General features: G+C 52.0%; 3 protein-coding genes across 3 annotated transcripts; all 3 read left to right on the top strand.

Moving 5' to 3' along the window:
* Window positions 1-254: 254 nt before the first annotated feature.
* On the top strand, window positions 255-2,375 carry PHACADRAFT_248710 (uncharacterized protein; the record flags this gene model as incomplete). The annotated part of the gene is made up of 11 exons (XM_007391170.1): window positions 255-346; window positions 424-1,041; window positions 1,098-1,150; window positions 1,204-1,356; window positions 1,442-1,497; window positions 1,557-1,658; window positions 1,715-1,729; window positions 1,782-1,866; window positions 1,925-1,987; window positions 2,045-2,098; window positions 2,154-2,375. Coding segments are annotated over 11 exons (1,341 nt in total), but the record flags the coding sequence as incomplete, so codon positions are not given.
* A 1,116-nt stretch (window positions 2,376-3,491) lies between these two features.
* PHACADRAFT_135777 (uncharacterized protein) lies at window positions 3,492-7,633 on the top strand (the record flags this gene model as incomplete). The annotated part of the gene is made up of 4 exons (XM_007391169.1): window positions 3,492-5,121; window positions 5,189-5,900; window positions 6,159-6,248; window positions 6,774-7,633. 4 exons carry the CDS (start codon window positions 3,492-3,494, stop codon window positions 7,561-7,563), a joined length of 3,222 nt encoding a protein of 1,073 aa, XP_007391231.1. The 3' UTR covers window positions 7,564-7,633.
* A 513-nt stretch (window positions 7,634-8,146) lies between these two features.
* PHACADRAFT_248706 (uncharacterized protein) lies at window positions 8,147-9,618 on the top strand. The gene is made up of 5 exons (XM_007391168.1): window positions 8,147-8,446; window positions 8,494-8,567; window positions 8,620-8,787; window positions 8,838-9,043; window positions 9,096-9,618. Exons 1-5 carry the CDS (start codon window positions 8,353-8,355, stop codon window positions 9,385-9,387), a joined length of 834 nt encoding a protein of 277 aa, XP_007391230.1. The 5' UTR covers window positions 8,147-8,352; the 3' UTR covers window positions 9,388-9,618.
* Window positions 9,619-11,944: the final 2,326 nt, after the last annotated feature.

Genomic DNA, 11,944 nt, shown 5'->3' with positions numbered 1-11,944 from the left:
CTGTCTTTTTGAGCATGTTATCCGGGATATCTACCTCCTCGGTATGTGGGAGAGCGCTCGATATTCTGCTATGTGCTGCGGGGTCTCGACCAGCCTCAGCTCCTCCCGCCGAGTACATCCAGAGACGTGACACATCCGCTTTCTTATTATCATGGCGGTGTCGAGTTGTGCAAGACCTCTATGTCGCCACCTGTCGGGGCCTAACTCATTGGTGCGATGCCGGGACTACATGTACTGAACGCCTGACCGCAGAGTTTCAACTGCTGCACCACCCCCAAACTTTTGACGCAGAGCGCATCTCCTGGCGATTTGTCATCTATCTGAACCTGCTCCGTTCCGTGCGAAGGTAAGCATGCGCCGCTACGATCTCCGTCTCTCACGGTGAGCACGCCCAGGCTGACCTACGCACGCGGGGCTCCACAGGATCCTCGACGCAATCTCGCCAGAGGCGGACGCCGCGCACAGTGGAGTGAGCGATGGCTGCGCAGAGGCGACCGAGCCGGCCACAATCGTGTCCGGCGCGAGAAATGGACATGGGCACGCCGGCGCGGCCGCGCCCCAGAGAAAGGGTGGCATCCCCTTCGAGCGGTACGTGCGCACCCTCGCGCCGCTCTTCGACCTGGAGCACCGCCTGCTCACGCAGTTCTCGAACCCGGAGGACAACGTCGACAGGGAGCCGACATGCCTCCCGCCCGCAGCCGGCAGCGCGCACGCGCACGACGGAGAGGCGCGTGGCGAGGCGCTCCCTCCGGTCGTCACCCCCGCTTCTGGCTCGCGCTCGCTGCCGACGTCGCCCATCGCCCAGGGAAGCGAGCCGTCGGTGCACACAACGTCGAACTGGAAGAAGACGCTGTCGCTCAGGAGGATGCAGAGCCTGAAGAACGTGGATTTGGACGAGCCACAGAACTGGTGGGAAGACCCGGACGACCCCGTGCACACCATCAACCGCTACGCACCGTACATCGCGAAGCTATGGAGGGACGAGAGAGTTAAGCGGAGGCTATTAGAGAGACGCATCAGGCTCGAGGAGAGCAGTGGCTTGTGAGTCGTCGCTCGCCTAAGATGCCCTTTACTGTCCCCTCACTGCCTTTGAAAAGTTACCTCGACGAGCTGGACCGCATCACAGCCAAGATGTACTTCCCCACCAATGGTTCGTTCGCACGTCGCACAAGAAGCATCGCATGAAGTGCTGACATGGCACAGATGACGTTCTCAAGGCGCGACTGAAGACGACAGGCGTTATCGAGTGCACGTTCATGGTCCCGAACCCCGAGTTCCGCGGCGTCGAGTGGAAGATCTACGATGTCGGCGGCGCGCGCCCGCAGCGGCAGGCGTGGGCACCGTACTTTGAGGACGGTGCGTCTACCTCGCAACGCATTCATTGCCTACATCCCCACGCGTACCCACGGGCAGACTAACGTGCGAACGCTTCCTTCTGTAGTTGATGCCATAATCTTCCTCGCGCCCATCAGCGCGTTCGATCAGGTGCTCGCAGAGGTGCGTAGCAACGGATGCGCAGCTCTATTCGGCGCTGACTTATGCCGGGCGGCGAGCAGGACCCGCGGATGAATCGACTGGAAGATTCGCTCTACTTGTGGCGGTCGGTGGTATCGAACAAGATGTTGGCGAATGTGAGCATAATCCTGTTTTTGAACAAGGTGCGTCGTCCGCTGCTCTGGGGGCATCTCAGTCGCTGAATCCGGCGTTGGATAAGTGTGATCTCCTACGGGTAAGAGCTCTATGTATCGTCTCGTTCGTTCCGGAGGCTCATTTGATTGCAGAAAAAAATTGAAAGAGGCGTGAAGCTGCGGGATTATATGATAACTTACCGCGATAGACCGAACGACTATGACACGGTGTTTAGCTGTACGATCTTCTTCTTCTTTCTCCCATCCCATGTGCTACAGCACTGACGGGTGGGTAGACCTCAAGCTCAAATTCTCTGTAATTTTTTGGCACTCCCGAACATCGGACCGTGAACTTTACAGTATGCATTCCACTGTCGCAATATGGATACTATTTGACAAGGAATCTGCGATATCAGCTCACGGAACTTCGATGATAGATACACGAAGCACGCGATCTATTATCTTCAATGGTGCGTCTCAGGATTAAGCTGTATACGCGTTCTCTTTCTCAATCTCGTGATATAGTGCGGGACATCATTTTGCGAAGGATTATAGAAAGCTCCGACTTGCTATAAGGTTATTTTGTTACACTGTCTTACCTTTCAAAGTTCCACTGCCCCCCTTACACACATAATCTCTCTGCACCGGCCCTTCTCTGCAATGGCAACATCTCATATGGTCTGTAATTTTTAGTCTGCTTGCTGTATATTTCCTCTCCTCCGCGTACAGTACTCGTCTCGTATTCACCCGCACCTTCGTTACCTGTGCTTTCCCGACCTGTAAACAAGATTCGCGCTAACGTTTTTTTAAGTATACTGCTATGCTGATGCTATCTCAATACACGCTGGGGCTCATGGGCACGGTGCACTGAAATCAAAAAGAAATTGCGAAGATTTGATGTCATGAGCAATGAGTCAGGAATCGGCGCCTTTTTTTTAGCCTGTTGGCATGCTTTGAAGGTGACGCCTGTCAACTTACGACACGAATTGTCGCTTGAACCACTACAATGGCAGCCATGCACCGCCATCTGAAGCAGAAACTGCTGGGAAATGAGACCGAGGATGCTACATGCATCGCTATCGATGGCCTTCAACACGTTCTTGATGTTTTCGCCGAAGCTGCTGGAGATTTTGGTACGACGAGCTTGCAGAAGGGCGTCACCGGTCTGTCGACAGTATTCGCGATGATCCAGGTGTGTCCTGCGCCGTTTTGCTCAACGGGGGTACTCAAGGTAAAACTAGAAATCACATGTGAATGCCGAGGACATCGACAAACTTGCAGAGAAGGTCGGCGACTTGACTAGGATGGTAAAAGAATGCGCAGAACTGCACGAATCGAATATACCGCCCGCCATGCAGGCCAGAGTCGACCAACTGCTGTCGTGAGTCTCGTATTCGTGGTACAGCTCCAGACTACTGATGTTATACAGCTCCTGGAAGGTGGTCGACGATGAAGCTGCGGATCTCAAGTCTCGGAACAAGCTGTTGAGAAAACTGAACGCGGATAAAGAGACGAAGAAAGTCATCAATTTCGTGCAAAGATTATCTAGGTCAATCGAGAGTTTCATGGTAATAAAAAGTATCTTGGCTCGTGAGTTCGTCAGCTGATATAGCCTCTTCTCAATTGCAGGAGGGTGCCCCAGTAATCGAGATCCCGTTAGATGTATGTTGCGTGGCCTCCAGTGAATGGCGCATGCGCTGACCACAGACGAACAGGGCCTGTCTAAGAAGAGTCCACAGCACGGCGAGAAGAAGCCTGATGTGATACAGAACGATGTTCAAGTCAGTATCTCTCGTCAGCTACATATCTCACTGATTGACTCCTGGTCCTTACTAGCGTCTGCGAGCGTTCCTCTCGGAAGGTATGTACAGCGACGATAGAACATGGCATTGTGTTGATAATCTCAATCTAGGGAATTCGTTACTCCCTTACGCAGCCTCGGCCCCGTTCGACTGTCGCCCGGAGCGGATAGTTTGTCTCGAAGGGACATGTACCGACACCTTGAAAAGTATCTATACCTGGGCACTCGGCCAACACACAACTGGCGAAAGGGCCGATTCTACGCAAGACTTTACTCACGTCCAATCCCGCATTTTGTTTCTGAACAGTCCGGCTGGTACCGGCAAGACGACGATCGCATACACTGTTGCAGAGCGATGCCGTGCAGAAGGCGTTCTGGGAGCGAGCTTCTTTTGCTCTCGGTTGGATACCGATTGCAGCAGGCCCTCAATGATCTTCACTACAATTGCGTACCAACTTGGATTGTTCTGTAAACCATACAAGGATCGAGTCGCTGAGATACTCCAGAAGGACCCTCTTCTCGTATACTCCGGCGTCTCTCACCAGTTCAGAGAGCTGATCATGCACCCGCTAGCGCAGCTCTGCGATAACTTTCCCCCATGCGTGGTAGTTATCGATGCACTCGACCAGTGTCCAGATCACCACGCTGCTTCCGAGGTCGTGTCCGCTTTGCTAAAGCATGGACGGGATCTCTATCGTCTTCGATTCTTTGTCACCAGCTGTCCCGAGCATCATATTATCACCAGCTTCGACACTCCAGGCTATTGTAATGCCGTTGGCCAGCCGCTCGTACACAAAATTGGGTTAGAGCCTGAGTCCGTCACTGCAGACATCGAGCGCTATCTTACGGTGGTTCTATCGGACATCCCAGAGTGCTGGCCTGGTAAAGCTAGCGTCGTAATGCTGACTCAACTTGCCAACGGCCTTTTCATCTCCGCTGCCACTGCAGTCAAGTACATTGAAGACCGGAGATACAGCGATCCTATCGGACAGCTTAAGGTCCTCACGCCCACTGTAGTGTTGCATGGCCCCTATCAGTTCCTCGACCAGCTGTACTTGCGGGTGCTCGAGAGCGCCTTCTCCGACATATCAGAGGGCTCCAGGCTACCGGGACGACTCGACTCTGTTCTGGCCGCCCTTGTAGCGGTAGTTCAAGATCCTCTTTCGATTCCCGACCTCTCACGCCTGGTCAGACTCACCGCTCATACGGTGTATACATCCCTTGTGCGTCTCCGTCCCGTCCTTATTGTGCCGGCTCTCGAAGACTCTCCGTCGAGCATCCACGTCATTCATCCTACCTTTGTTGAGTTCCTACTCGACTCCAGCCGCTGCACAAGCCGTTCGTTGTCTATCGGTTCGGGGAAGCAGCACGCGGAGCTGCTTCATGGATGTCTGGAGGCCCTGCAGGAGCTAAGGCGAGACATCTGCGACATCCGGGACCCCTCTCTGCTCAACATTGAGGTCCCTGACCTGTCAAAACGTATAGAGAAGGCGATCCCGGCACGCCTGAGGTATGCATGCCGGCGCTGGTGGATTCACTTAATAAACGGAGAGCTGTCGGACAAACTCCTGGACGCACTTTTGGAATTCGCGCAGAAGCAGCTACTGTATTGGGTCGAGGCATGTAGCCTGTTGGGTGTGTTGAGGGACGCTATCTCTGGTCTCAGTGAATCTCGGTGCAAGCTCATGGTGAGTGTGCTTCGCTTTCAGGGATGACCGCAACAATTAAGACCTCGAATAGGGCTTGAATAATGGCCGAGCTAGGCGTATTGCGCGTCTGCTGAACGACTGTGAACGGCTCATCATCGGTTTCCTCCCCGCGATAAGTGGTTCAACGCTGCAGTTGTACCATTCGGTCCTGCCATTGACTCCAAGGAAGACGACACTTGCGTGGACTTTTGCAAACGAGCATCATGCAGAGAGCTCTATCAGTGTTTATGGAGGCGTGGCAGACTCGTGGGACACCTGCTTGGGCACGGTCATGGCACATGAAGGCAAGACCGTCTATGCTGTCGACTATTCACCTGACGGCAGAACAGTCGTCTCTTCCGGTAACGACTGCAAGATACGGCTCTGGGATGCGCCCACCTGCAGCCTACTTCTCGTCCTCTCCGGCCATTCCGACTGCGTTAACTCTGTCAAGTATTCTCCGGACGGCGCTCACCTTGTTTCCGCCGCTGATGACTGCACGATCAAGATCTGGGACGCTGTATCTGGCATGCTTATCCACACCCTCAGGCTAGAGGCACACGCAAAGTTCATCCCCTGCGCAGTCTTCATGCCCGATGGCGGGCATATCCTGTCTGGTTCCGACGACGGTTCCATTAAGATCTGGGATGCCGGGACAGGTGTCTGTTTGACCACCTTGACTGCGCACCAAGACCGGGTCCTGTCTATTGCCGTGTCTCCAAATGGCCTTTGGATGGCGTCGAGCACAGAGAGCCTAGTTTGCTTGTGGAGCCTGGAGGCACCGTACACCCATCGTGTCCTCCAGAATCGGGAAAACAAGAAAACATCATATTCTGTTATCTTCGCGCCAGACAGTTCCAAAATTTTGATCGCCCCGGGTGGTGGAGACTCAGGGCAGCTGTCTGTCTGGGACGTTAAGACCGCCGAGCGTCTCCATGACATTCAGCTGTCCCTGTCTATCTGTAGCCCCAGTTTTGTCCCAACCGGAGACAAGCTCGTATGTGGATCAGGGAGCTCCGTCCTCGTCTTGGACATTGCAAGCGGCGAGGTTCGGCAAGCGTTCGCCGGTCACACCAAGGACGTCACGAGTGTCGCCCACAGCCGAGACGGTACCCGCATCGTGTCTGGCTCGTGGGATGGCACCATACGACTGTGGGACACCACGCAGGATGCGGTGGACGTGCCACGACTCGGAAACGCCTTCGAGTCATCAGATCCGTCTAGCGAGGGTTCGGGGTCAGTGGACTGCCGCTTGGCCGTCTTCTCTCGCGACGAAAGTCGTGCGCTATTGATACACGACAATGGCTCTGTCAAAGTGGGCAAGACCGATACGGGAGACTGGGCATTTAACTCTCTGTCCTTGTCCCCAGAAGACGAGCACTATGCAGCGTTCTCACCAGATGGCGCAGCGATCCTTACAGCATCGCAGGGAGATTATGACAAGATCGCGCTCTGGGACACTACCTCCGGATCGCTGCGGGCCCAGATTGAGGGTGAGCTGTGGGTTGCGCTCTGGTCCCCCCTTTACCGGGATGTGTTCATGTGGAACGGCGTCTTGGGCTACAAGCCGCACTGCTTCGGCGGTCAGTCGTCGTCGATCATGTTCTCGCCTAACAGCCAGTACCTACTCACGGGGACCATCTCTGGAGCTGAGAGCCTTCGTGAGCACTCTGCCTGTCTCTGGGATGTTGCGACAGGCAAACTCCTTCGCGAGTTTGTGGGACATAGTGACGATGTTTTCTCCACTGCGTTCTCTCTCGACAACAGTCGTATCGCAACGGGCTCTCGAGATGGGACCGTTATCATTTGGGACGTCGGCACTGGAGCGTCTCTAGCGACATTTATGGGACACCACGGCTGGATTCGTTCAATCGCCTTCTCTCCGAACGGAGATCGTGTTGCGTCAGGAAGTGATAATCGTCGCCTTTTGGTGTGGAGCATCGAGGGAGGGGAGCTGCTTCAACTGTTCGAGGAGCATACAGACTGGGTATGGTCGGTCGCCTTTGCTCCTGGTGGGGACGTCATCATCTCTTCGGACGACAAAAACATGCGGCTCTGGGACATTGAAACAGGTGCTTGTCTCCTCGTCCTCAACCCAGATACCTGGTATCACACCATCCCCTTGTCCCCTGATGGCTCTGGAGTCCTGGTCGACAACGGAGAGAGACTCGTTGAGCTATGGGCACCTCTTGATGTAGACACGCAAGCGACGACATTGTTTCCTTGGCTTCCACGCCGCACTTGGCCTATGTACTATGAAGAGGACGGCTGGATCTTCTCGCTGACGCCAACCCGGCGGACGCGGTTGTTTTGGGTGCCGGTAGACTGGCAGGGCATAGTGGGATACCTCGGGCAGAATGTAGTATTCGGAAAGCAGTGTATCAGGCTCAATTTCTCAGCGTTGAATAGTTACCTCGAGGATTTGTGCATTGCTCATGTACGGTAGTGTATTCAGTATTTCAGTTGTATTTGTATCTGCTTTGCGTGCAGCAATTACTGTATGTCCCACAAGTCAATATCATAGCTCCTGACTGACCAATATTGCCCATCCTTTCCTATTTCCGTCTACGAAGTACTGAGAACAGCGGAGGAAACGTGACGGCTCCCGTAACGGGAAGTGACGAGAGGTGTAACGGTTCGCGACTGTGATATGTCACGTCACGTACGCTGTGCTTCTTTCTCGTTTTCTCTCCCTTGGCATCGATGGTCACCCAACAGTAAGGCCCAGCACTCATTAGCACTCCTTGCCTCTGTTTTCGAATCCACCATACTGCCGGATGCAGCTCTTCGCATGTTTCACGTCGTCTGCTAGATCTAAGATCTGCTCAGTACTCGCTGGTCTGTCCGCTGGAATTTGATAGAGGCTTATGGGGAGAAGGAGTTAGGCTGAAAGGTGTCAAGCCTAGTTGTAAAGTGCGTTACCCGGCCATATTTGTGCGAATGATGCTCAGCATGCGCAAGCGGGACGCTCTAAGCTGAGCGCGTCAACATGTGCGCGCAGATCACGAAATGCACCCACCTCCTTGGCGGCTACAAGGAGCGGGTGACTTCGCCCGCTGCACAATATTTCGCATCGCTCGGGAACGCTTGTCTAAGAACTGACCTCAGCAACGCTAACTGAAGCGGCATCAAGCTGAAGCTGCGTGTCCGGCGACCACACGCCCTCTGCGCTCGTCCATGGTAATCTCGGCGCCCGGCACGGTTTCAACACGATTACTGCGACTCACCAGCGAAGATGACGAAAGCAATTGGATCGTCGTGTCACAATTTCGGCAGTACACGCGTGGTCGCAGCAGTGTATCAAGCCAAAATTACAAAAGCAAGCTATAGTAAGTGCGAAGCATTCACTAGCGGTATGCCTGTTAACTCTGTGAAGGTTATTCCCGCAGAACCAGAACGAGGGCTAATTTTCGAAGTGGCACGTGCTGTCGAGGGCGTCGTCCACATCCCGTAGGTACCAGATGAGCATGTTCCGGCGTCTCAACAAGCTCAAGTGAGAGAGGTTAAGGTCGTGGAGGTCATTGAGAGCACGGTCAAGAAGCTCACTGACTCGACGCTGTTCGTCGCAATATCTGGCAATCTGGATAATGTTTCGCTGAACCACTACGCCGACGTTCGCCTGAAACACCTTCAGGAGAGGCTTAAGCCTGGAGGGAGCATCAATTGCCGCGTAAGTTACCGTACGCTCTCTCACGACCATTACGCTCATTCCTTTGCTAGGTCTTGATGGTCAACCGCAAGCGAAGGCGTGCTGTTCTTACCGCCAAGAAGGTCCTGATTGACTTATCCTTACTTATTGTAGCAAGCTTGGATGACGCGAAGGAGGGCTTTATCATTCGCACGATTGTTATCAGGGCATCAGAGAAGAGCCCGCAGGTCAAGTTCCACAACAACTCAAAGGCTATTGTGCCTACTCGAGAGGCCAGGTAAGGCCACGTCTGCCACAATGCAACCCTCATTCTTATGAAAATAATCTAGTGATACCATAATTGCGTCGCTCTCTGAAGCCCTCATAATGGGTAGGACCGTCCAGGCCCGCATAATCTCTTGCAACACTGAGACGAGACGTATCGTATCTGGCATACGCCAAGCTTCAGTGAACTCCAAGGACACTGCCGCTATTCAGAATGTCGAAATTGGTCATTCAATCAGGGGCATTGTCTCTGGGCTTCAGAAGGAGAAGGCCATCGTCACGCTCAAGTTGACACGAGTTTGCGTGTTGCTTTCCCTCAATAACCTCATTGGCAGGCGCGGAAACACTGTCGCCTAGCTCCGGAGCGGTCTCACAGTTGGCAACAAATTGACGAGCCTTGTTAACTATTGTAACCCGGAGGAGAGCTTCGTTCTCGTCGCATCCAAGTCAAGGAGGAGGGAATCCTACAAAAAAGTGCCCTCATCCTCGAGAGTGCGCAGATTGGCCAAATCGTCGATGGTGTTATTGTACACCATATCCACTCAGGCACATCTGTAAAACCCACTTCACATATATCTGATTCCTTACATCCAACGAGCTTGCCCAACGTCTATGAGTCAGGAACACCTTCCCCTCCTGTTGGCACCATCATTAAAGCAGTGCTCATTGAAGCTGGCACAGACAACAAGACACTCATCCTGTGACTCCTGTCTACTCATTGTTCTGCCAGGAACCCGCAAAGCATGGGACCTGTAGTTGAATATGGCGTCAGCGATGTTTCGAATTGGAAGGCCGGATCGGCTGTCTGAGGCTTTGTGAAGAGTATGATGGAGTATAGTCTCTTTGTTACCTCAGACTGCAAATGGGTACAGATTGAAGAAATTTGTGATACAGTAGAATATCTCATAATGCATAGGGCGCTTACTGTCACGTGCCCCGAAGTTGGCCAGGCTATGGCATTTTGCTCCATACTTGTAAATGCATGAATATAAGAAAAATGCTACACCTCAGATCCACTGGAATGGACATACAATATAACTCTACCAAGCAGTTAACTTTTTCCATTGTTGCTATAGGCACTATGAATATTTTGGTGAGAAGATTGCAAAAACAGCGCTTGGCATAGATCTCGGCCGGCCAGGTGCACGCAGTGCTCAATCAGAGCGCTTAACTTTGGCCAAGCCACCAAGAGAGCACACAGGTTGCCATTTGGCCTTCTACAGTTGTTGCACAGCGCAGATTAGGAATAAAATGTATGTATTACATTAAATATAGATAGGAGCAGGTTTTGAGTGTAGATAAATGTTGGGAAAGTTGCCTGTTCTGTTTCTATGGCACAAAGTTCTATGCAGGCATGAAAATAGCAGGTCAGCAGAGATGTGCCCTTGGCACACAACAAAAAAATGATCAAATTAAGAGAGCACAGAAGAAGTAAATTATAACATATATAGAAGCCATACTATGTGTTCCCTGTGCCCCCAACCCTTTGTTGTAAGTGGTGATGTCCTTTTCCTTGAACATATCCAGAACCACCCAAGCCGTGACCTTGCTGTTCTATCCGTGCCCAGAGAACCTCAGAGGTGGAATTAGACTGCAAAAAGTTGGGAGGCAGTAGTACATATACTAATATTGACAATGGAGGCAGCTGTACAGGGTGGAGATGGTGATGGAGTGAAAAGAATGGTCAGGAAGGTCTGGCGTGCTACTAAATTTAGGCATTCTGGCAATTTTGGTGCAGTAATGCACACATAGCTCGAGTCCCCCTTGACCGATCTTAATAGAATCATACAGTCATATAGAAATGAGTACTATGGATATATTTGAGGCCTCATATTATGCTACAACAATGCTGTTGAGCCCAGAATACACGGTTGACTGAGTGCCGGGCTTAGCTGATTAGGGAGAGGCTAACAGTAGAGTTTGGCATCTTTCCACTGTCTCACTTTTCGCTCAAATACACCTGGGAGCATGCAGGATGCATTCTAGGTGTTGGTAAGTACTGTACAAGTTTGAATGGGAGCAATGTCATGCATCACAGTCCTCTGCAAGGGTTGTAATTTTTGGCTCTTGTCACGGAACTTTGCACCAAATCTGGGCCAAAATTGAGATAAATTCAATGAAAAATCTTTAAAAAATCCCAAAATTACTGTTTTTGGTATTTAGTGCCTGCCGTTGCTCGTGCAGATGCCGGCTTGGATGTCGCACCTCAGGAGTTAGTTGCTCCCATTCAAACTCGTACAGTATAAGACTACCGTGTTTTGGAAGGGATAACAAAAATCCCAATTTCCTTATGATTTTTCATTTTTATGTATTATGAGATATTCTACTGTAACATGAGCTTTGCCAGACAGCAATGCTTCTCCGTGTACTCACAAATTTGTAGCTCGTCAAGGACTGGAAGAGCCACTTCCAGGCTAACCGGCTTGTGAAGGGCCGAATTTTCAGATCAGTTGCCGTCATATGCAAAGTATCTGGCCGGTCTCACATGTATCTCGCAGCAGTATCAACGTCGAGATGAATCAAATTGAGAAATTCCTCCACCCCTCGGATTCGTCATGCGGTGTTCAGCCAACTATTGAGCTTTCTGACCTGTCGGAAGGCTAGAAAGTTGGCGCCAACGTTAAGAAGATTGAGGACTACAGCCTGGTTTTTGAGAGTCCGTGTAGTCACAAGTCTGAGGTAAGCTACGTTGCCATTCTCGACAGACGCAGATCAGGCTAATGTCTACCATAGCTTTTGGATAACTTAGAGGCTCTAGACGAGGAATCTGATGGGCGGCACGTTGCCATCTTCGAGGCACTGTGTAAACATGTCCTAAGAGATGGGATCTCTGGTCAACATATATCAATATGAAAGCTGGGCCAGGGCATCATCATTGGGTTTTTGGTACATTGCGAGACTGCTCCAAAGTTTT

This window comes from Phanerochaete carnosa (assembly GCF_000300595.1).
Source record: "Phanerochaete carnosa HHB-10118-sp unplaced genomic scaffold PHACAscaffold_1, whole genome shotgun sequence".
NCBI lineage: Eukaryota > Fungi > Basidiomycota > Agaricomycetes > Polyporales > Phanerochaetaceae > Phanerochaete > Phanerochaete carnosa.
The sequence above is the reverse complement of the archived record's forward strand: the minus strand, read 5'-3'. Positions and strand labels throughout refer to the sequence as shown.